At 41.6% G+C, this 25,682-nt stretch overlaps 2 protein-coding genes and 1 long non-coding RNA gene across 3 annotated transcripts in view; 1 reads left to right on the top strand and 2 right to left on the bottom strand.

The window, feature by feature from the left end:
• Window positions 1–21,808, bottom strand: part of dph6 (diphthamine biosynthesis 6) — a 228,992-nt gene extending 207,184 nt beyond the window's left edge. The window contains exons 1-3 of the mRNA XM_067456290.1: window positions 21,735–21,808; window positions 21,561–21,652; window positions 18,116–18,309 (exon numbers count right to left, since the gene is read on the bottom strand). Of these exons, the coding sequence (XP_067312391.1) occupies window positions 18,116–18,309; window positions 21,561–21,652; window positions 21,735–21,757 (309 nt within the window). The 5' untranslated portion in view covers window positions 21,758–21,808. The remainder of the gene's footprint in view (window positions 1–18,115; window positions 18,310–21,560; window positions 21,653–21,734) is intronic.
• Window positions 1,532–7,748, top strand: LOC137090811 (uncharacterized). The gene is made up of 8 exons (XM_067454767.1): window positions 1,532–1,600; window positions 1,915–2,007; window positions 3,427–3,519; window positions 3,900–3,992; window positions 5,220–5,288; window positions 6,186–6,356; window positions 6,467–6,602; window positions 7,519–7,748. Exons 1-8 carry the CDS (start codon window positions 1,532–1,534, stop codon window positions 7,746–7,748), a joined length of 954 nt encoding a protein of 317 aa, XP_067310868.1.
• A 981-nt stretch (window positions 21,809–22,789) lies between the features above and the next one.
• LOC137090795 (uncharacterized) lies at window positions 22,790–24,963 on the bottom strand. Its single transcript, XR_010907972.1, has 3 exons — window positions 24,825–24,963; window positions 24,445–24,559; window positions 22,790–23,331 (listed from the first exon to the last, which is right to left on the bottom strand). It is a non-coding gene; the product is annotated as an uncharacterized lncRNA (long non-coding RNA).
• Window positions 24,964–25,682: the final 719 nt, after the last annotated feature.

Raw genomic sequence — 25,682 nt, 5'->3', positions numbered from 1 at the left:
TATATCTGCATGTGCCTCTATATCTGTCTGTGCCTCTTTATCTGTCTGTGCCTCTTTATCTGTCTGTCTGTGTCTGTGCCTCTTTATCTGTCTGTGCCTCTTTATCTGTCTGTCTATTAATTTCTTATATTTGGTTTTGACATGGGAAAGTCTTACACACTGTTTCCAGTGTAATGTGCATTGTGGGGACCTGTAGTTTTAGGAAAGCCATTCAAACCCTTTGGTACACACACTTCACAGGTTTGGCATGGTGGGGACCTTGTCTAATAAGTAAAGACTTGTAACTATTTTTTATATAACTTTATTACAGCCTCCATGCAAGGATGATGACAACATGACAGCCATAGAGAACTGCTCTGAGGATTCTGTAACTACTGCAAGCACTTCACGATTCACAGCTGAGGTATGTGTATTTATTATCTGTCTGTGCCTCTTTATCTGTCTGTGCCTCTTTATCTGTCTGTCTGTGTCTGTGCCTCTTTATCTGTCTGTGCCTCTTTATCTGTCTGTGCCTCTTTATCTGTCTGTATCTGTCTGTGCCTCTTTATCTGTCTGTGCCTCTATATCTGTCTGTCTCTGTCTGTGTCTCTTTATCTGTCTGTGCTTGTATATTTGTCTGTCTCTGTCTGTGCCTCTTTATCTGTCTGTGCCTCTTTATCTCTCTGTGCCTCTATATCTGTCTGTCTCTGTCTGTGCCTCTTTATCTGTCTGTCTGTGTCTGTGCCTCTTTATCTGTCTGTGCCTCTTTATCTGTCTGTCTGTGTCTGTGCCTCTTTATCTGTCTGTCTGTGTCTGTGCCTCTTTATCTGTCTGTGCCTCTTTATCTGTCTGTCTGTGTCTGTGCCTCTTTATCTGTCTGTCTCTGTCTGTGCCTCTTTATCTGTCTGTGCCTCTATATCTGCATGTGCCTATATCTGTCTGTGCCTCTTTATCTGTCTGTCTCTGTCTGTGCCTCTTTATCTGTCTGTGTCTCTATATCTGCATGTGCCTCTATATCTGTCTGTGCCTCTTTATCTGTCTGTGCCTCTATATCTGTCTGTGCCTCTTTATCTGTCTGTGCCTCTTTATCTGTCTGTCTCTGTCTGTGCCTCTTTATCTGTCTGTGCCTCTATATCTGCATGTGCCTATATCTGTCTGTGCCTCTTTATCTGTCTGTCTCTGTCTGTGCCTCTTTATCTGTCTGTGTCTCTATATCTGCATGTGCCTCTATATCTGTCTGTGCCTCTTTATCTGCATGTGCCTCTATATCTGTCTGTGCCTCTTTATCTGTCTGTGCCTCTATATCTGTCTGTGCCTCTTTATCTGTCTGTCTATTAATTTCTTATATTTGGTTTTGACATGGGAAAGTCTTACACACTGTTTCCAGTGTAATGTGCATTGTGGGGTCCTTTAGTTTTATGAAAGCCATTCAAACCCTTTGGTACACACACTTCACAGGTTTGGCATGGTGGGGACCTTGTCTAATAAGTAAAGACTTGTAACTATTTTTTATATAACTTTATTACAGACTCCATGCAAGGATGATGACAACATGACAGCCATAGAGAACTGCTCTGAGGATTCTGTAACTACTGCAAGCACTTCACGATTCACAGCTGAGGTATGTGTATTTATTATCTGTCTGTCCCTCTTTATCTGTCTGTCTGTGTCTGTGCCTCTTTATCTGTCTGTCTGTGTCTGTGCCTCTTTATCTGTCTGTGCCTCTTTATCTGTCTGTCTATTAATTTCTTATATTTGGTTTTGACATGGGAAAGTCTTACACACTGTTTCCAGTGTAATGTGCATTGTTGGGACCTGTAGTTTTAGGAAAGCCATTCAAACCCTTTGGTACACACACTTCACAGGTTTGGCATGGTGGGGACCTTGTCTAATAAGTAAAGACTTGTAACTATTTTTTATATAACTTTATTACAGCCTCCATGCAAGGATGATGAGAACATGACAGCCATAGAGAACTGCTCTGAGGATTCTGTAACTACTGCAAGCACTTCACGATTCACAGCTGAGGTATGTGTATTTATTATCTGTCTGTGCCTCTTTATCTGTCTGTGCCTCTTTATCTGTCTGTCTCTGTCTGTGCCTCTTTATCTGTCTGTGCCTCTTTATCTGTCTGTCTGTGTCTGTGCCTCTTTATCTGTCTGTGCCTCTTTATCTGTCTGTGCCTATTTATCTGTCTGTATCTGTCTGTGCCTCTTTATCTGTCTGTGCCCTATATCTGTCTGTCTCTGTCTGTGCCTCTTTATCTGTCTGTGCCTCTATATCTGTCTGTCTCTGTCTGTGCCTCTTTATCTGTCTGTGCCTCTTTATCTGTCTGTCTCTGTCTGTGCCTCTTTATCTGTCTGTGCCTCTTTATCTGTCTGTCTCTGTCTGTGCCTCTTTTTCTGTCTGTGCCTCTATATCTGTCTGTCTCTGTCTGTGCCTCTTTATCTGTCTGTGCCTCTTTATCTGTCTGTGCCTCTATATCTGTCTGTCTCTGTCTGTGCCTCTTTATCTGTCTGTGCTTCTTTATCTGTCTGTGCCTCTATATCTGTCTGTCTCTGTCTGTGCCTCTTTATCTATCTGTGCCTCTTTATCTGTCTGTGCCTCTATATCTGTCTGTCTCTGTCTGTGCCTCTTTATCTGTCTGTGCCTCTTTATCTGTCTGTCTCTGTCTGTGCCTCTTTATCTGCCTGTGCCTCTTTATCTGTCTGTGCCTCTTTATCTGTCTGTCTCTGTCTGTGCCTCTTTATCTGTCTGTGCCTCTATATCTGTCTGTCTCTGTCTGTGCCTCTTTATCTGTCTGTGCCTCTATATCTGTCTGTCTCTGTCTGTGCCTCTTTATCTGTCTGTGCCTCTTTATCTGTCTGTGCCTCTTTATCTGTCTGTGCCTCTATATGTGTCTGTCTCTGTCTGTGCCTCTTTATCTATCTGTGCCTCTTTATCTGTCTGTGCCTCTATATCTGTCTGTCTCTGTCTGTGCCTCTTTATCTGTCTGTGCCTCTATATCTGTCTGTGCCTCTTTATCTGTCTGTCTCTGTCTGTGCCTCTTTATCTGTCTGTGCCTCTTTATCTGTCTGTGCCTCTTTATCTGTCTGTCTCTGTCTGTGCCTCTATATCTGCATGTGCCTCTATATCTGCATGTGCCTCTTTATCTGTCTGTGCCTCTTTATCTGCATGTGCCTCTATATCTGTCTGTGCCTCTTTATCTGTCTGTGCCTCTATATCTGTCTGTGCCTCTTTATCTGTCTGTCTATTAATTTCTTATATTTGGTTTTGACATGGGAAAGTCTTACACACTGTTTCCAGTGTAATGTGCATTGTGGGGTCCTTTAGTTTTAGGAAAGCCATTCAAACCCTTTGGTACACGCACTTCACAGGTTTGGCATGGTGGGGACCTTGTCTAATAAGTAAAGACTTGTAACTATTTTTTATATAACTTTATTACAGCCTCCATGCAAGGATGATGACAACATGACAGCCATAGAGAACTGCTCTGAGGATTCTGTAACTACTGCAAGCACTTCACGATTCACAGCTGAGGTATGTGTATTTATTATCTGTCTGTGCCTCTTTATCTGTCTGTCTCTGTCTGTGCCTCTTTATCTGTCTGTCTGTGTCTGTGCCTCTTTATCTGTCTGTCTCTGTCTGTGCCTCTTTATCTGTCTGTCTCTGTCTGTGCCTCTTTATCTGTCTGTCTGTGTCTGTGCCTCTTTATCTGTCTGTCTATTAATTTCTTATATTTGGTTTTGACATGGGAAAGTCTTACACACTGTTTCCAGTGTAATGTGCATTGTGGGGACCTGTAGTTTTAGGAAAGCCATTCAAACCCTTTGGTACACACACTTCACAGGTTTGGCATGGTGGGGACCTTGTCTAATAAGTAAAGACTTGTAACTATTTTTTATATAACTTTATTACAGCCTCCATGCAAGGATGATGACAACATGACAGCCATAGAGAACTGCTCTGAGGATTCTGTAACTACTGCAAGCACTTCACGATTCACAGCTGAGGTATGTTTATTTATTATCTGTCTGTGCCTCTTTATCTGTCTGTGCCTCTTTATCTGTCTGTCTCTGTCTGTGCCTCTTTATCTGTCTGTGCCTCTTTATCTGTCTGTGCCTCTATATCTGTCTGTGCCTCTATATCTGCCTGTGCCTCTTTATCTGTCTGTGCCTCTTTATCTGTCTGTGCCTCTTTATCTGTCTGTCTGTGTCTGTGCCTCTTTATCTGTCTGTGCCTCTTTATCTGTCTGTATCTGTCTGTGCCTCTTTATCTGTCTGTGCCTCTATATCTGTCTGTCTCTGTCTGTGCCTCTTTATCTGTCTGTGCCTCTTTATCTGTCTGTCTGTGTCTGTGCCTCTTTATCTGTCTGTCTCTGTCTGTGCCTCTTTATCTGTCTGTGCCTCTATATCTGTCTGTCTCTGTCTGTGCCTCTTTATCTGTCTGTGCCTGTATATCTGTCTGTCTCTGTCTGTGCCTCTTTATCTGTCTGTGCCTCTTTATCTATCTGTGCCTCTTTATCTGTCTGTGCCTCTATATCTGTCTGTCTCTGCCTGTGCCTCTATATCTGTCTGTGCCTCTTTATCTGTCTGTGCCTCTTTATCTGTCTGTCTCTGTCTGTGCCTCTTTATCTGTCTGTGCCTCTTTATCTGTCTGTCTCTGTCTGTGCCTCTTTATCTGTCTGTGCCTCTATATCTGTCTGTGCCTCTTTATCTGTCTGTGCCTCTATATCTGTCTGTGCCTCTTTATCTGTCTGTCTCTGTGTGTGCCTCTATATCTGTCTGTGCCTCTTTATCTGTCTGTGCCTCTCTGTCTGTGCCTCTCTGTCTGTCTGTGCCTCTTTATCTGTCTGTGCCTCTCTGTCTGTGCCTCTCTGTCTGTCTGTGCCTCTTTATCTGTCTGTGCCTCTCTGTCTGTCTGTGCCTCTCTGTCTGTCTGTGCCTCTTTATCTGTCTGTGCCTCTCTGTCTGTGCCTCTCTGTCTGTCTGTGCCTCTTTATCTGTCTGTGCCTCTCTGTCTGTGCCTCTTTATCTGTCTGTGCCTCTTTATCTGTCTGTGCCTCTCTGTCTGTCTGTGCCTCTTTATCTGTCTGTGCCTCTCTGTCTGTGCCTCTTTATCTGTCTGTGCCTCTCTGTCTGTGCCTCTTTTTCTGTCTGTGCCTCAGTGTCTCTGTCTGACAGAGAGTTTCTTTTTTCCACTTCATTTTCATATTTTTATTTCTTTTTTGTTCTTAACAGCCTTTGGTTGATTACTCAGACAGCGACGATGGCGTTGTGTGTTCTAAAAATATGACATCTTATAAAAAGGTATTTTTATTTAATTTTATTTACTTACTCTCATACCGAAATTGCATTATTTTTAGCTGAATAATGTGAAGTACATTTAAAAGGACAAATAAAAGTATTTTGGACCACCTTAAAATATGTTTTCTAAATGCAAGTTGCTATTGTGAATAATTCAACAATTTCGTACATATGCGGTTTATTTTGATTGGTCTTAATTAAAATTCATCTAGTGACATGGGAATTCTCCAGTCGTTTATTGTGCATAAAATACAACACAGCTAAAAATCCAATTAATAACTAACTGTATAAATCTGATGTACAATCTACAATTGTCTAATACAATTTCATTGCAATATTAAGTTATAGTCAGGGGTGTATAATTTCTAATTTCACTGGAATAGTCTTAAGGTGCTTGGTTACTATATTGTTTGTTTTTAATATTGTTTGGTAATGGTTCACGACCTGTTTTGTTAAAGGGATAGTTCACCCAAAATTTTTAATTTTAATTAATTGCTCACCCTCATGTCGTTTCACACCCATAAGACATTCTTGGCCACAAGATATTTTTGGTGATATCCAAGTGCTTTCTTTCTCTCCATCTGGAGTTAGAATGACAGGCAAAAGTTCAGATTTCATCAACATTATTTCAGTCTGTTTTCTGAAGATGAATAAGGGTCTTATGGGTTTGGAACAACATGAGGATGAGTAATGTTAATGATAGAATTTTCATTTTTGAGGGAACTATCCCTTTAAATTGATAGACATGGATAGAGCGTTTAACAAATGTTGACTTAAAAGATACAGATTTTACACATTCATTTTAAAGTGTAAAAAAGGCTACAGTTCTTTTTCATTATATGAGAAACATACTTTTTTTAGATCATTTAAAACTTGTCATTGTGATGTTTTTGTTTTTAGAGATCCGTGATTCGTGATGATTCGGATGATCTCTTTGAAAATTCCAGTGTAAACAGTGATGATGACCATACAGACATTCAAAATGACATCAGAAGGAATCGTGCACCATTTGCAATTAGTGAACAACATTCCGCTTGTACCACAACATCCAAAAGAGCGAAAAACACCAGAGTAAGTGTTAATTACTTGAATAGCTTGAACAGATCAGAACAGAACAGAATAGAATAGAGAATAGCCTATGGTAGAGGATAAAATTAACTGAATGGTCATTGTCTTTCAAGGCTAGATGGAAGATTGCTGAGTACTCAGATGGATCGAGTGAAGATGAGTTATCTGTCAGTGAGGAAGAGTACATTCCTGACACATCAGAGAGTTACACATCAGATAGTGGCATGAGCTTTACTGCTTCACCAAAAAGTAAAGAAGAAAAGTTACAGATTTTGTCAGTCCGGAGCAGTTCAGCTGTGAACAGAATCAAAAAGTTCAGTACTCAAAGCAGCAGTGATATTTTTATTTATGCTGAATAAAGTCGTAGTTTTTGTTCGAATCATTGATCGATTCACTGATTCATGACCGTTTGAATCTTTTTTTGAAGAACGCGGAAGAGAAGACGATGCTGAATAAAGTCGTAGTTTTTGTTATTTTTGGACCCAAATGTATTTTGGATGCTTCAAGAGACTCTAATTAACCCACTGATGTCTCATATGGACTACTGTGATGATGTTTTTATTCCCTTTCTGGACATGGACAGTATAGTGTGCATACACTTGCATACGCTCTCAGACTAAATATAAAATATCTTAAACTGTGTGTGAAGATGAACGGAGGTCTTACGGGTGTGGAACGACATTAGGGAGAGGAGTTAATGACATTTCATTTTTGGGTGAACTAACCCTTTAACATGCATTTGTGGTCTCATGAATCTATTTGTTCCTGGTCATGACGTTTTGACTGAGCACAAATGATGTTTAACTTTATATATTTATTTTGAATTTTACGATAGCACACCGCTGATTTTGTAGCATATTTTGACTGAAATCATTGCTTGCTTTATTTATTTCTTCTTATATAAGACTCTTATACTTTGTACTTATACCTTTTATAATGGATATTATTGTTCATTAAAACTGACATTAACAAAAATGTCGTGCTTTCCAGCATACACCCCGCCTACCAAGTAAGGGTACTATTGGCAGTGAAAACACAAGCCTGATCAGGGTTACCCAACCGTACTGTACTGAACTGTACCACTCAGTGAAATAAAACCACTGGTTGATGCATTGTTGATGCAAGTGCTTCTCATGAGTAAAATGCTAATGTGTTCCCCCCACAGGTTACGTTAAGAAGACGGCCTGGAACAAACATGAGATACAGGCTGTGGAGGCGCATATGATGAGGTTTATTAACAACCGCAAAATTCCAGGAAAGGCAGACTGCATGAGGTGTAAAGAGGCGGAACTTGCACTTAAAAATAAAGAGTGGTCCACACTTAAATTTTACATCAAAAATCTCCGCTCTAAACAGAAAAGATCTGACACATTAATTGGCACACTGGCAGATTAAATTGTTCATTGGTAGAAACAAGCTTTTATAGCTTTAAAACAAGCGTCCATAGTCACATGGTTATAACTAGACCATCAGTTTCATATTATTGTATAATCCTTATCTGCTTCAAATGTATAATTTTTTTTCTTCTATAAACGCAGGCATGGTGGACTTTAATGCTAAAGTTACTTGAGAATGCAGTGTTGGTCATGAAGGGTTTTAGTAATTCATAATTTTTTAAAACTCGTATAATGTTTACTGTGAACATCTTCATGAATGTTTTAAGCTAATGTTTCTTGACTTGGCTATGGTGACGTACTGATGTTATGAGTTTTGAAAATGTCATATACTGTATTACACATTTTTTTACTCAACCTTGAAAAGTACTAACAATGTTGTTTATACATATAAAACAAACATCTACAAAATCAATTAAAGCATGGAGCAAATTGGAGCACCTGTTTTGTCTAAAGTACTGCAGATTGTCTTTCGTGTGTGAGTTCGGGTGTTTGGTGTGTGAGTTCGGTCCCCACAGTGACCAAAGACGGGTGTTTGGTGTGTGAGTTTGGTCCCCACACTGACTAAAGACTGGTGTTTGGTGTTTGAGTTCGGTCCCCACAGTGACCAAAGACGGGTGTTTGGTGTGTGAGTTTGGTCCCCACAGTGACTAAAGACTGGCGTTTGGTGTGTGAGTTTGGTCCCCACACTGACTAAAGACTGGTGTTTGGTGTTTGAGTTCGGTCCCCACAGTGACCAAAGACGGGTGTTTGGTGTGTGAGTTTGGTCCCCACAGTGACTAAAGACTGGCGTTTGGTGTGTGAGTTCAGTCCCCACACTGACTAAAGACTGGTGTTTGGTGTTTGAGTTCGGTCCCCACAGTGACCAAAGACGGGTGTTTGGTGTGTGAGTTTGGTCCCCACAGTGACTAAAGACTGGCGTTTGGTGTGTGAGTTCAGTCCCCACAGTGACCAAAGACTGGCGTTTGGTGTGTGAGTTCAGTCCCCACAGTGACCAAAGACTGGTGTTTGGTGTGTGAGTTCAGTCCCCACAGTGACCAAAGACTGGCGTTTGGTGTGTGAGTTCGGTCCCCACAGTGACCAAAGACTGGCGTTTGGTGTGTGAGTTCGGTCCCCACAGTGACCAAAGACTGGCGTTTGGTGTGTGAGTTCGGTCCCCACAGTGACCAAAGACTGGCGTTTGGTGTGTGAGTTCGGTCCCCACTGTGACCAAAGACTGGCGTTTGGTGTGTGTGTTCGGTCCCCACACTGACTAAAGACTGGTGTTTGGTGTGTGAGTTCGGTCCCCACACTGACTAAAGACTGGTGTTTGGTGTGTGAGTTCAGTCCCCACAGTGACCAAAGACTGGTGTTTGGTGTGTGAGTTCAGTCCCCACACTGACTAAAGACTGGCGTTTGGTGTGTGAGTTCGGTCCCCACAGTGACCAAAGACGGGTGTTTGGTGTGTGAGTTCGGTCCCCACAGTGACTAAAGACTGGTGTTTGGTGTGTGAGTTCGGTCCCCACACTGACTAAAGACTGGCGTTTGGTGTGTGAGTTCAGTCCCCACACTGACTAAAGACTGGTGTTTGGTGTGTGAGTTCGGTCCCCACACTGACTAAAAACTGGCGTTTGGTGTGTGAGTTCGGTCCCCACAGTGACCAAAGATGGGTGTTTGGTGTGTGAGTTCGGTCCCCACAGTGACCAAAGACGGGTGTTTGGTGTGTGAGTTCGGTCCCCACACTGACTAAAGACTGGCGTTTGGTGTGTGAGTTCGGTCCCCACAGTGACCAAAGACTGGCGTTTGGTGTGTGAGTTCGGTCCCCACAGTGACCAAAGACGGGTGTTTGGTGTGTGAGTTCGGTCCCCACAGTGACCAAAGACTGGCGTTTGGTGTGTGAGTTCGGTCCCCACAGTGACCAAAAACGGGTGTTTGGTGTGTGAGTTCGGTCCCCACAGTGACCAAAGACGGGTGTTTGGTGTGTGAGTTCGGTCCCCACAGTGACCAAAGACTGGCGTTTGGTGTGTGAGTTCGGTCCCCACAGTGACCAAAGACGGGTGTTTGTTGTGTGAGTTCGGTCCCCACAGTGACCAAAGACTGGCGTTTGGTGTGTGAGTTCGGTCCCCACAGTGACCAAAGACTGGCGTTTGGTGTGAGTTCGGTCCCCACAGTGACCAAAGATGGGTGTTTGGTGTGTGAGTTCGGTCCCCACAGTGACCAAAGACGGGTGTTTGGTGTGTGAGTTCGGTCCCCACACTGACTAAAGACTGGTGTTTGGTGTGTGAGTTCGGTCCCCACACTGACTAAAGACTGGTGTTTGGTGTGTGAGTTCGGTCCCCACACTGACTAAAGACGGGTGTTTGGTGTGTGAGTTCGGTCCCCACACTGACTAAAGACTGGTGTTTGGTGTGTGAGTTCGGTCCCCACACTGACTAAAGACTGGTGTTTGGTGTGTGAGTTCGGTCCCCACACTGACTAAAGACTGGCGTTTGGTGTGTGAGTTCGGTCCCCACACTGACTAAAGACTGGCGTTTGGTGTGTGAGTTCGGTCCCCACACTGACTAAAGACTGGCGTTTGGTGTGTGAGTTCGGTCCCCACACTGACTAAAGACTGGCGTTTGGTGTGTGAGTTCGGTCCCCACACTGACTAAAGACTGGCGTTTGGTGTGTGAGTTCGGTCCCCACACTGACTAAAGACTGGCGTTTGGTGTGTGAGTTCGGTCCCCACACTGACTAAAGACGGGTGTTTGGTGTGTGAGTTCGGTCCCCACACTGACTAAAGACTGGCGTTTGGTGTGTGAGTTCGGTCCCCACACTGACTAAAGACTGGCGTTTGGTGTGTGAGTTCGGTCCCCACAGTGACCAAAGACGGGTGCTTGGTGTGTGAGTTCGGTCCCCACACTGACTAAAGACTGGTGTTTGGTGTGTGTGAGTTCGGTCCCCACACTGACTAAAGACTGGCGTTTGGGTGTGAGTTCGGTCCCCACAATGACTAAAGACTGGCGTTTGGTGTGTGAGTTTGGTCCCCACAGTGACTAAAGACTGGCGTTTGGTGTGTGAGTTTGGTCCCCACACTGACTAAAGACTGGCGTTTGGTGTGTGAGTTTGGTCCCCACACTGACCAAAGACTGGCGTTTGGTGTGTGAGTTTGGTCCCCACAGTGACTAAAGACTGGCGTTTGGTGTGTGAGTTTGGTCCCCACACTGACCAAAGACTGGCGTTTGGTGTGTGAGTTTGGTCCCCACAGTGACTAAAGACTGGCGTTTGGTGTGTGAGTTTGGTCCCCACACTGACCAAAGACTGGTGTTTGGTGTGTGAGTTCGGTCCCCACACTGAATAAAGACTGGTGTTTGGTGTGTGAGTTCGGTCCCCACAGTGACCAAAGACTGGCGTTTGGTGTGTGAGTTTGGTCCCCACAGTGACTAAAGACGGGTGTTTGGTGTGTGAGTTTGGTCCCCACAGTGACTAAAGACGGGTGTTTGGTGTGTGAGTTTGGTCCCCACACTGACCAAAGACTGGCGTTGGGTGTGTGAGTTTGGTCCCCACACTGACTAAAGACTGGCGTTTGGTGTGTGAGTTTGGTCCCCACAGTGACTAAAGACTGGTGTTTGGTGTGTGAGTTTGGTCCCCACACTGACCAAAGACTGGCGTTTGGTGTGTGAGTTTGGTCCCCACAGTGACTAAAGACTGGCGTTTGGTGTGTGAGTTTGGTCCCCACACTGACCAAAGACTGGTGTTTGGTGTGTGAGTTCGGTCCCCACAGTGACCAAAGACTGGTGTTTGGTGTGTGAGTTCGGTCCCCACACTGAATAAAGACTGGTGTTTGGTGTGTGAGTTCGGTCCCCACACTGAATAAAGACGGGTTGTGTGTTTGCTGGACCCCAGATATACTCAATACCTGAAATGTCCCCACAAGTGACCACTGTGTCAGGTTTATAATTTTTTTAGTGAAATATTTAAAATCTGAAGTGATACTTTTAAACAGGCTTTTTAGTTTTTGTCAACTAATTTTTTTTAGGTCTGTAGGATCATAGGAAAGGGTGGTCCTCACTATGTAGCATTCTGACAGGTGATCCCCACAATGCACAAAAACAAGTATGTGTGTGTGTGTGTGTGTGTGTGTGTGTGTGTGTGTTCTTAGGGTTTACTTCACACTTCATGTCATCTTCTCCCCGTGTTATACACCGCGGGTGTGGCCAATATTTCCCATCACGGTGTTTGATGTTTTGTGTGTTACCGGCAATCGAAACGGAAATCATCGGAAGGAAGTACGTCCTCGCATTTACTTCTGCATTATGAAATAAGGTGGAAAAAAGGTCAATTAAAGGGAAGTTCTGCTGGTCTTTTCTTCTCTATTGTGCCAAATATCCAAGTGAAACGTTTCAGGAACAAGAACAAATGTAGGGCGGGGCTTGATTTTGATTGTGTTTTTTTATTGGCTGGTCTCATGTGAGTGACAGGTGGCCCCGCCCTCATCATCAGAAATGAGCTGTTATTCTGATTCAGGATTACTAAAGCTATAATGATGGGCACCGATAAACCATTTACAATAAACTCTGCAATATGTTTTGATTTCATAGTGACTTTAAAGGTGTCTGAACAGACTGTGATGTTGTTGATAGTGTAATTCTTCATTATCTGAGTACTTGTTTTAGTGCACTATACAGTCAGCAATAACTCCAGCTGTGCGGTCTCAGAAGAACTGAAGGAATCTGAAATAGGAACCTGAATGGTTAAATCCCAGCGCAGGCCTGCGGTCCGCATGTTCCCGTCTGACCTCCTCCAGCCCAAAACAACAAGCCCTTAAAATTTGATGCCACTCTTGTGTGAAAACAAGAGGAAATGCTGCTGTCGGGCCTCAAACGCGTGTGGGAGTCTGAAATCTCTCGTTTCTCCGCAGACATGAAGGAAGTGATGCGAGCAAACATCACAGCGGCTGACAGACACAACGCATTAATCAATCACAACACAATCAATTATTTGGTCATCACAACGGATATTTTCCAGCCTAATGTGCCGCAAACACATCCTTCAGCAAGGGCTCCACAGTCACTCTTGTCCGGGACAAGTGGATTTTTTGAAGGGAAAAGTAAAAGAGAATTTTACTTGCCCGACGGACAAGCGGATTAAAAAGGCCAATAACAAAAAATAACTAGCGAATTACCACTAGGGATGGCGAAAACTAAACTTTTTCATGACCGCCCACCGAGCCTCATTAGCCGGTTGAAACCGGTTAACCGATTAGTTTAAAATATGCTGCGCCTGCACTCTGCCTCCCGCTCTCACACACACACACACACACTGTCCCGGCGCCGCCGCCTCCCTTCCATTCCCGTCACTTTATTTAAATCCCCTACAGCACGAAACACGAGTCCCGCAAATGCGGCGCCGAGGAGCTTGTTTGTAATCGGAGGACAAATGGCTCCTTAGTTTCGAAATGGTTTGGGCAAGGTGATCGCGTTGAAAATAAAGGCGTTTGTCTAGCATAAGAAACTCATGTGAAACATTGCCGCGGCTCATTTAAGAAAATGACAGCTCCGGAGAGACGCCGCTTTAGTTCGAGGTATAGTGCTCACAATAATAAAGAAAGATGATGTGCTACTACTGTATTTAAAGGGGGGGTGAAACACTCAGTGTCAGTCAATCTCATGTCAATCTTGAGTACCTCTAGAGTAGTATTGCATCCTTCATATCTCCGAAAAGTCTTTAGTTTTATTATATTTATAAAAGGAATATGGGCTGTACCGAGTCTTTCTGGAAAAAAACGAGCGCCTGGAGGCGTATCGAGTGGGCGGAGCTAAAGAATGACGAGGCGTATCGTGTGGGTGGAGCTAAATAATGACGAGGCGTATCGAGTGGGTGGAGCTAAAGAATGACGAGGCGTATCGTGTGGGCGGAGCAAAAGAATGACGAGGCGTATCGTGTGGGCGGAGCAAAAGAATGACGAGGCGTATCGTGTGGGCGGAGCTAAAGAATGACGAGGCGTATCGTGTGGGCGGAGCAAAAGAATGACGAGGCGTATCGAGTGGGCGGAGCTAAAGAATGACGAGGTGTATCGAGTGGGCGGAGCTAAAGAATGACGAGGCGTATCGTGTGGGCGGAGCTAAAGAATGACGAGGCGTATCGTGTGGGTGGAGCTAAAGAATGACGAGGCGTATCGAGTGGGCGGAGCTAAAGAATGACGAGGCGTATCGTGTGGGCGGAGCAAAAGAATGACGAGGCGTATCGTGTGGGCGGAGCTAAAGAATGACGAGCGCGCGCAAAGCGGTGACGTCCTCAAGCGTGGAGAAACCCATCGCTATCTCAGCTAACACAGATAATGATCCAGAATCAGATCCGGAGGCTGAAATAAACTGAACAGGAGAAGCAGCAGCAGCAGGACGTCCGTCTCTGTGGTATGGACTGTATTTAGTGGCCTGTCAACATTTGTGTGTGTTTACTCGCAGTTTATGAGGACATGATTCGGTTTATGGACTATTGTATGCGACTAAACCTTAGCAGTAGCAAGCAGAACGGTTTTGCACGTCAGACTAGTGTAACGTTATACAGAGAACAGCAATGGAGTCCGTTAGCGCATTTGACTGACGAAGCACGCGATCGTGTCGTTTACTGATGTTTACTCACGCGACGATAGCCGACAGCACAGACATCTGAAGCCGTTTAACTCACCGGCTGCTTCCAAAGCAGGACCGAACCTTTATCGCTGGGACCGCTCCGTCAGAAACACACACGGCCCATACAAGGACCTTCTGCTCTATTAACGTCAAGTAGGGCTGGGATAAACGATTATTTTTTAACCGATTAATCTAGCGATTATTTTTTCGATGCATCGATTAATCTAACGATTAATTTTTCCTGTCCGATTCGGTTACGATTCGATTCGATTACTGATTATCTCCCCATTAATTGCCTAATAGCAATTTATACATGTTGATTTAATTATCTGAATGAAAAAAACAAATTCCTTAACATTGCAATATATGTTTATTGCTCTTAAAATTCCAAAGTAAGACTATACAAGAGCAATGCATTCAATAAAACCTTGAAAACATAAAGTAGGCTACACACACACACACACACACACACACACACACACACAAATAAATAAGTATTAACCTACAACAAAGAAACATATTATACGATTTTTCTATGTATGCAGCTCAGCCTACAGGCTATGCCCATCGATTAAATATCAACAAGTTGGTTAATCAAATCCGGGGACACACTGCAAGCGTGAGCGTCTCGGCTGCGTGGCGTGTCTGTTTTTGTTTCGGCTCACATGTTAACAGGTTCTGCACACTGCCTGTGACGCGCGGAAAACGCGTGCATGCTAGAAATAGAAGAGCGCTATTTTTCACGCGTGTTGGGAGCGTCTCCAGGCAAAATAGAATAGGAAAAGATGTTTATATATCATTTTGACACGAATACATATTATTAAATTACATTTTCATGTTTGAAAGTCTGTAGGTTTACATAAATGCAGATATAGGCCTAATTTTAATAATAAAAAACGACAATTATCGATTTTGAAATATTGCAACTGTCAATACAGAACGAAATATTCTGTAGCCTATTTTGCCGTCAATACCATAGATATGTGGCTACTCCCGACGTTGTCTTTGCTGTATCAGTAGGCTATTTCTGTTTAACATTAGGAATAGGGCTTCCCTCCGCATCAATAGCAGCAGCAGCGCCGCGTCAGACACGCTTCTAGTGTGCAAAGGCAGAGAAAACGCCACGCAGCCCCGTGGCTGATCCGCAACAGAAACGGCACGCGCATCCGCGGCATGACAGTGAAAAAAGTTACATGTAGCGTGCATTACGGCGCCAATATTCCGTTTAAAACCGGAATAGTCCTGGGATGAAACTGCTCACTTAGAGGATGGATACCCTCGGTCACATCAGCGCGATTAGACATTGAACATTTTAAATTTAAAACAGCTTATTATGTAGGTAACGTAGCCAATGTGTCCGATGCTTTCACTTGATGCAAACGTTTGTTTTTGTGATTAAAATACATCAAATATTATCAAAACATCTGTCTTCCTGTGTGCAGAAATTTGTTTATGTAGCCGTGACAACAAAACGCGTGCGCGCATGCCTGTGATGCTCCGTGCGCACCGCGCGCCAACCCCATATACTGTGGCCAACCCGCAAGCCTTGCACTTCTGAAAGTCTGAGGAGCCACTTGTGTTGCTACCATAGATATACATAATAAATAATATACTTAATTACATAATATACTTTATTATGTACATCTATGGTTGCTACTACTCTCCGGCGCCGCCATCTTTATTTTGAGTCTGACGAATCGACGCGCATATTTTGCGTCGACGTATTTTTTGCGTTGTCCCAGCCCTAACGTCAAGCCGACCCATACTCAAAAAAAACTCTCCGAAACTTGTGAGAAACCGGAAGGAGTATTTTTGACACAGAAATACTCCATCAAACGTCCAACATTAGTGTTTGAAACTTTGTCTATGTTTAGGATGGGAATCCAAGTCTTTAACAGAGGAGAGCTCAGTGTGCAGGAAACAGCATTTCACCGCCCCTTTAAGCACTGTATCACACAACTTACATCTGTGTCGTTCTTTTTGCAAACCCTGTGAGCGCGCAAACCCAAAGGCTGTGACCTCGCGCCAAATGTTTTTATTGGTTTATTAAGTACAAACAGGCGAGTTATAAAAAATTGAGTGTGAGGGATTTGTTCACTTCACACAAAAAGATTTTGTAATGAGACGGCTAACTGTAGCGTTTAGTCCACTGTCTATAATAGACTAATTTACAGATCACTTTTTTTTTTACCACCGACAACTTTGATCGGTTAACGTTGATACGGTCAACCATCGGTCAAACGGTCATCGGTTAACATCCCTAATTACCACAATACCAAGAAAGATCATTTATTTAGTGTAAGTGGCGATCAATAGTGGATAATGGTATTATATATAATGAACTAAAGGTGGCGCTGTTGACGGAGTGTCTCGAGGAGAAATCACAACACGAGCCGCTCACACTGAGAAACTGCGCTAAACTTACACAATGTGCAGCTTTTATATTTATAACATATGATAGAGTTAAACAACATCACACAACCAAGAGTGTGTTTTCCTGAACACCATCACGACTGAAAATGACACAGATTTCATATGACCGCTCCATAAACAATTCATAAACATTTAGTCACTTACATTTTAGAAGCAATATTGACTGTTTTTGTTCCATTTCAGCAGCGAAAATATTTCCAAACAGCATAACCGTAACGCATCTCACAGCAACAGTGTGTGTTACTGAATGATTCAGCGTTTGAATGAATCATTTGGATGAATCGACTCAATGACTCGTTCATTAAGACTCATCTGCTGCCACCTAAGGGTGGTTTAGTTTCCTGTTTAAACACACTTTCCAACATTTATTACTAATTTATTCAAAAATACAAATCTCATAACATTATTTAATACAGTTGTATTTTTTCAGTGTAAATTATTTAATTTGATTGGTTACAGCCCTATAGTGTCTTAGTTTAATTTAATGTGTAGATCAAATTTAATAAGATTAGGAGGAAATGTTTTATAAAAGGTAAAAATAATCACAAATCTGCAGATTTAAAATATGTCAAAGCTGAATGAGAATACTGGTGAGAATATTGCTTCAGAATTAATATTTACAACACACACAAAACAAAACAAAAATCGAACTTTTTTTCGGACAAGCACATTTTTTACTCGGACAAGTGAATGACAGATTAACTTGTCTGAAGGATAAGGCTCATTAAGCTTAGGGATGCAACAATTCATCAATAAGATCGATAATGAAAATAATCAACAACAAATTTGAATATTGATTAATTATGTTTGTTTTCAATCCTCAAATAAAGATTCAAACAGTCATGATTCATGATTCGGATCGCGTGTCAAACTGCTGAAATCACGAGACATTGGCGATCCGAATCATGAATCAATTCGCTGATTCATAACCGTTTGAATCTTTATTTAAGGATTGACCACAAACGCGGAAGAGAAGCCAATGCTGAATAAAGTCGTAGTTTTTGTTATTTTTGGACCCAAATGTATTTTGGATGCTTCAAGAGACTCTAATTAACCCACTGATGTCTCATATGGACTACTGTGATGATGTTTTTATTCCCTTTCTGGACATGGACAGTATAGTGTGCATACACTTGCATACGCTCTCGGACTAAATATAAAATATCTTAAACTGTGTGTGAAGATGAACGGAGGTCTTACGGGTGTGGAGCGACATTAGGGAGAGGAGTTAATGACAGACATTTCATTTCTGGCTGAACTAACCCTTTAAGGGTTAATAGGTCAGATCAGTATGAGTCCTAGCACGACTAACCCTGCAGAAGATGGAGATGAAGTGGTTTACCTTGACGAGCTTGAGAAGCTGATAGAGATCTTCCACCTCGTCTCCTTCAGTCTGACTGTACTCTCTGCCCGTCTGCAGACTCGAGCCCTTAATAAAGTGCCTGTAGAGCGGCAGATCCATGGCCTCCGCTAGCAGATCCACGGCCTGGTGACCCACGGTCTGATACATGTAACTGTCCAGCTCATCTGAAACAGCTGAAAAACACACACACACAGAGAGAGAGAGAGAGAGAGAGAGAGAGAGAGAGAGAGAGAGAGAGAGAGAGAGAGAGAGAGAGAGAGAGAGAGAGAGAGAGAGAGAGAGAGAGAGAGAGAGAGAGAGAGAGAGAGAGAGAGAGAGAGAGAGAGAGAGAGAGAGAGAGAGAGAGAGAGAGAGAGAGAGAGAGAGAGAGAGAGAGAGAGAGATTTAAAGGGTTAGTTCACCCAAAAAATTCTGAAAAATTCTGTAAATGGTGTGATTAATTCCTCCTGTGGTTGGCCAGCCGTCAGACCTCCGCTCATCTTCACACACAGATGAAGATATTAGTGTTGAAATCCGATGGCTCAGAAAGGCCTTCATTGACACCAATGTCATTTCCTCTCTCAAGACCCATAAAGGCACTAAAGACGTCGTTACAAAGCCCATCTCACTACAGCGGCTCTACAATCATTGATGAAGAGGCCAGGGCTGCATTTCCCGAAACGTTCTTAACTCTACGTCATTCTTAAGTTATACCTTAAGGTATCCCTTAACGTTAATATGTGTTTCTCGAAACGAACTTAGTTAAGAATACCTTCTTTAAGTCATACTTTCGTAAGGTTGGTCTGGACCACTCTTAGCTATACCTTATCACTATTAACAGTTCATTCCACTAGTGGCCACCACTGTGCATAGACTGCTTTATATGTCAGTCAATACGAATATAATTCCGAAGTTGTAATATACACCCAGTGTTCAATAAGGCTAATTGAATTGTTGTTGTTTTTTTTATGCAAGGATTAAAATTGTCATAAAAAATGTCATTACAAACACTGATGGTTGTTAGCTTTTTAATGATATTATTATCCAAAGGTACATCACCTGGCTAACCATTAGACAGGAAAGGCTTAGGAGCCTATTTAAAGGGAATGATTGTGGAGGGGAGTTTAGTCAAACTTTGGCAGCGAGGCAGCGAATAGAATTGTGCTAAATCAAAAACGGCGCCGTCCGCGGAGCCATTTAGTGTATGTGCACTATTTCATACATGAAAACTTTAGTCCCCTGGCTACCATGTCAGAAGCTGCTATTAAAAGAAATTTCACCTACCACGAAAGCAAATTCAGCAGCTTTTAGATCTTGTTGGAGCTACTTGTTGGATTTTAGGGCTGAGGGACAGCTACTCCCTCAGCCCTAAAATCAGCTGCTGGCGGCTCTTCTCTTTCTTTCTTTTTTCTCCGCCATATCAGCTGATTATATGTTTTGCGTGTTGCGTTTTTATTGACTAGGCCATCTAATAATATAATTTAGTTATTTACACAATAATGTGATGCAGCTGCTACATGGGCAATCATCCCTGGTTGTGGAGTAAATCAAGACACTGTGGAAAATATATTGTAATAATTTAAATGACGCGTGATGCTCATGATGGGGTTGAGCATGAGATTGCTTGTTCGTGCACTCATATTTCAGAATTACCGTATTTTCCGGACTATAAGTCGCTCCGGAGTATAAGTCGCATCAGTCAAAAAATGCGTCATGACGCGGAAAAAAACATATATAAGTCGCACTGGACTATAAGTCGCATTAGGGCAGAGCTGCAGCCGCGCGCATGCGAGCACGCGAGCACCCGCGCGCGCATGCGACCACCTGCTCGCGTGCACTCGCTCGTGCCCGCTTCACTGCATAACCCGAGCAGAAGAAAGAAAGTTTGAAGTGAGTGAGAAACTTGTAAGGGACTGGCGAAAAGCAGAGGTTACTTTAATTGTGATGAAGAAGAAAAAGAAATCTACTTGCGGACTGTAAGCAAGATGGCCAGAGCTGAAGGAACGAGTCCACAGAGGCTTGAACTCTCTGCCGGGAGAGGCTCTGCCGCGCGAGACGAACGCTGTGAGAATCGTTCTCCGCTGCATGTTTTACTACATGCTGTTTGTATTTTGCAGAATAAGATTTTCTTTATGGGAGCATTTTGTTTGTGTTCAGTCTTTCTAAGTTGTTGTGTATAAGTAAATATTAGGCTACAGGAGCAGCATAGAACGCATTCTCGCGGCTATATGTTTATTCTTGTCAGTCAGTATGAATTAAATTTGATATATAAGTCGCACCTGACTATAAGTCGCAGGACCAGCCAAACTATGAAAAAAAGTGCGACTTATAGTCCGGAAAATACGGTATGTAAAATTTAGGTGCAATTTTTTATGATAAATGAAAGTTCAACTATTTCTGAAGTGCTTATTTTATAAAGAACATAATTTTTTTGCATAACGCAGTGAAACAGCCCCCGAATAGAGTAAATAATCGATTATTGAGCCATCGATATAAGCTGATTCAGCACCGCGGCCACGAACAGCACCCGCTAACGTCGCACTTAAGAAGGTATACCTTAAGCGACCTCCTAAGGTATAGTTCGGGGAACACACCTAGAAATGGTATACCTTCAGTTAAGTTAAACCTTTAGAGTCTTCGTAGCGCTCTAAGAGACAACGTTATCGGGAAATGCAGCCCAGAATAGTTAGTGCGCAAAAACAACTAAATATCGGATCGCCAAAGTCACATGATTTCAGCAGTTTGACACGCGATCCGAAATGACATTGGTGTCAATGAAGGCCTTTCTGAGCCATCGGATTTCAACACTAATATCTTCATCTGTGTGTGAAGATGAGCGGAGGTCTGACGGCTGGCCAACCACAGGAGGAATTAATGACATAACAAAGCTTCGAACCGTTATGAGTCAGTGAATCGATTCATGATTCGGATCGCCAAAGTCTCGTGATTTCAGCAGTTTGACTCGCGATCCGAATCATGAATCGATTCACTGACTCATAACGGTTCGAAGCTGTTTTGAAATCGGCCATCACTATATAAGTCGTTATTTCGGAGGGGGTTTGCCCACAAAAACTTTTCTCATGGCTTCATAAAATGATTGTAGGGTGTCATAAACAACATTAGGGTGAGGAATTAATGACAGAATTTTCATTTTTGGGTGAACTAATCCTTTAATGTTTCTAAGAGTCTCTTCTGCTCACCCAGACTGTGTTTATTTGATCAAAAATACATTAAAAACTTTGTAAATAAACAGTGTAAATCAGCTGTTTTCTATGTGAATATATAGTAATGTGTGATTTATTCCTGCGATCAAAGCTGAATTTATCATCATTATTCCAGTCTTCAGTGTCATGTAAAGACTATTTCTGTGTCTGGGGAGGGAAAGCAGGGGGTAACTGGGAGAAGTGGTTTAAAGTCATTGCATGTGTGATTATTGTGATCTTACCGTGAGCAGCAGGCCTAAGGTTGGCGAGGGCCACTATAGAGTGCCCAGCAGACACACACTGCATCATGTTATAACAGCTGTCTTTACCGCCGCTGCAACACAAACACAGCATTAAAGCCCCGCACGTGTGTGTGTGTACATCATGTAATCACGGAAAATGCGGCGTCGTATTACCTGATCAACGCAACAACTCTCATGATGTTTATTTCACTGACAGTGACTGGTGATCATCACACACACACACACACACACACACACACACACGTGTTCCTGCCGCTCGACTGTAAACACTGCCGCGCTTCTTCCGGGTAACTGAAGGACCCCAGAGGAGGCTGTCTGAGGATCTGCCTGAGAGAAATGCTCTGACTGACCGCTGAGCGAACCTCCATGCCCATAAACACACGGGTTATTTAGCTTAAATACCCGTTATATATTAAAATAACATAAGAAAATCATAAATGCTTTTGTAAATCATAATTTTTGACACGTAAAATGTACCTATGTCATTTTATAACCGTCACTATGTCTACACTGCAAAAATGCTCTTCTTATTTAGTATTTTTTTTCTTGTTTCTAGTCTAAATATCTAAATATTCTTAAATCAAGATGCATTTAGTAGATAAGTAAAATGACATAAGATATCTTTTCTTGTTTTCTGGGGAAAAAATATCAAAATGAAGTGAGTTTTGCTTTTTAAAAAAAGCTAAATAATCTGCCAATGGGGTGAGAAAAATAATCTTATTTCTGAACAAGAAACAAGATTTCAATCAGAAATAAGATGATTTTTCTCACCCCATTGGCCAATAATTTAGCTTGTTTTAAGAAAAAACACTTCATTTTTATTTTATTAAGAAAACAAGGGAAACTATGTCATTTTACTGATCTAGTAAATGCATTGACTTCAGAATTTTTAGATATTTAGACTAGAAACAAGACAAAATGACTGAGTAAGAAGAGCATTTTTTGCAGTGTAGTGTCAATGTCGACGTTATCTCATAATTTAGATGTTTTTAATCTCATAATTATGATTTTAAAGTTATAATTTCGACTTTACCTCATCATTTTGACTTTTTATATAATCATTTTTTATGTCATGAAGATTTACCAAAACATATAAAGATACATTTAAAAATACTATTAAGTTAATCTAGGCCTAAATGCTATAGTGGTTTTGAACTATTTAATAGAGTAATTGTATGTTTATGTGGGCTGTTATGCTGATTGCAGTCAAAAGTATGAACTTTATTCATGATCTTTTTTATCAATAAATTAGAATTTTACAAATTATGTAAACAAGAAACCAAGTTGGGTTGTTTTTAACCCAGCATTTTTTAGAGTGAATGCTTAATTATTTTTAAATAATACATGCAGGGTGGCCATTTATGGATTGACTGTATTTACCCATTAATGTGAATAAAATACGCGGCTATTGAGAGAATAGTCTCGTGTTTCATGTGTGCGTTATAAAAGATTGATTGACCAGTTGGGGAATGGGAGCAATAATCGGACTGCCAGATTCCAAAGATAAATAAATGATCCAAATGCACATAAATATCAAACCGTAGAGGTCGAATGAGAGCACTGGCCTGTCCGTGAGTGAAAGAGTGAACTCTCACAGTGTTCTGGCTGTGATTCTCACAGGTGATGTTTTCCTCGGAGGGAGAATCACACACACACCTTTCATGCTGCGTTGTGTTTGGTGTGTGTTGTTGTTGTGTCGGAGCTTTCCTCACCTCGTGCCCCGGAGCCGGCCAAAGGCAACGCCTTCTGTCTGAATGTACACAATTGAAAGAGACATCTTCCCAGCCATGCCGAATCCCTCGCTTCTGCTACTGTACGCTGCTTATTTATTTATTTATTTATTTATTCTGAAACCAGCACAATTAACTTGAGACTGGGTTTGTCCAAAAAAGATTTTGAAAATATCACCGTTGTTCACAAGCAGAACATTCGGTAACACTTTAGGTGCACTAATATTCATTAATTATGCTTAACTAATGCACAGATAATCATGAGTTAATGTATTACTAATGGTGAACTAACACATTTATTAATGATTACTGCATCAGCAACTAATGAACATTCATCATCATTAATAGATTAAAAAATCATTAAATTGTTATTAGTTAAATGTGTCATAATGTATTAATTCTTTAATAACATATTATATTAACTATCATTATGTTACGACTTTACTAGTTGGTGCACATCACTATTAACTAATTCAGAATTAATTCAAAACACATAATCACAATTACATATTACTTAACTATTAGTTAATAGTGATGTGCATCAACAAGTAAAGTCATAAGATAATGATACCTTTATAAATCATCAGCTAATGATTAATCAAAGCAGACGACTGGAAGCTGAAATGCATGGCTTTGACCCGTTGTGGTTATTAACACATTAATTTACATTATTAGTTAATATAATATGTTATTAAGAAATTAATACATTATGACACATTTAACTAATAACAATTGAATGATTACTTAATCTATTAATGATGATGAATGTTCATGCTGATGCAGTAATCATTAATTAGAATTGGAAGCTGAAATGCATGGCTTTGACCCATTGTGGTAATTAACATGTTAATTTACATTATTATTTAATATAGACAAGCATTGGAGTCAGATGCTCTACCATGGAGGCTAAAGCCTGCAACCGCTAGCGTCAGTCACTAGAGGGCTGGGCAGTATATCGAGTTTGTACAATATATCAATATATTTTTAAGAGACAATACATGTCAATATACAGCAGACTGATAATATACAGTGAGCTGATGCAGGGAAAGTGCATGATTGGTCCTCAACATTACACGTTTTATATTAAAGGGATAGTTCACTTTGAAATTAAATTTTGCTATGTTTTAGCTTACCTCATGGGCATCCGAGATGTAGGAGTATTTGTTTCCCCAGTAGTTTCAATTTTGCTCATTTTAGGTCAAACCGTTCTTGTCTGTGCCTCACATAATGCAGGTCTATGGTCACCACCTCAAAGAGCAGACACAGAGAAGTCCAAATTAAACAATCCCCCATCGTAAGTACACACTGATGGCCTAAGACACGAAACGATTTCTAAGTGAACTATCCCTTTAAGTTAAATATGATATAGTTAGAGATAGTTAACCCGTATAGTTTAAAGCAGCTTGCCCTATCAGATGCTCTAAAAGATCGGAAACTCGTGCTGACAGACAGATAAATATTCGCGCTGTTTAGTGCGTTTGAAATGTGGTGCTTTCCTCAGTGCATAACTTACACGTCACAGGTATATTCTCCATCTGAAAACGTTAGAAAGTCCTGCAAATACCGGTATGTCCATTTTGCTGTAAGGAGAGGACGAGCCTTCTAAAAGAATATCCGTTAAACTTCAGGCTTCCGTGAACGAGCGCCGCCGCGTGCACGCGCGGCAAACAGACGGAGCACAATAGGAACGCAATAATTGTGACTAAAATATAAGTTTCTAAAATATTTGTTGTTGGACAATAAATGTGCCATGTGTGGAATTTTGGACCTACAAGTAAGTATATTTTTATGAAAGTGACCATTATAATGGGGCAATGTATATAAAATAGGCTAATATGCATGTTTTTATTTTCATTTTAAGTTTAGTGAATTTAAAAACAAAATGATTAATTTTGTTTTTAGATTGTAAACCCTGAATTTGCACATAAGCCTACATTACATTCACTGTATTTGTTTATAGTCTTCAATATCAACATTGTTTTAGGACATCACTGGGCAGGATGTGAAATAAGATTATTATTAAAAATGTTTTTATGCAGATTTTTTTCCCATCCAAATGGAAAAACTTATCTTAACCTAGCTGGCCTCTGTTACATTATCATGACTGATATATTTCAGACCCACACGCTATCAAAATAATCTGGCTGAGAGGGCCGCCAGTTGCCGAACACTGCTTTAGAAATTAGAAGCAAAAATAGCCATTTTCATATCTCATGACCAGTAGGTGGCGCTGTGCCAAACGCTGCAAGTAGCCTCAGGTTATGCTTGTGATGACATACCAAGTTTGGTCTTTTACCAAAATTATGCCAAGTTGTTGAGGTGATACAGCCTAGGGAACATTTTGGTGTGTTCTTTTTGCGAATCTTAATAA

This window comes from Pseudorasbora parva, chromosome 10 (assembly GCF_024679245.1).
Source record: "Pseudorasbora parva isolate DD20220531a chromosome 10, ASM2467924v1, whole genome shotgun sequence".
NCBI lineage: Eukaryota > Metazoa > Chordata > Actinopteri > Cypriniformes > Gobionidae > Pseudorasbora > Pseudorasbora parva.
Note: the sequence above shows the minus strand (reverse complement) of the source record. Positions and strands in the feature narration are given on the sequence as shown.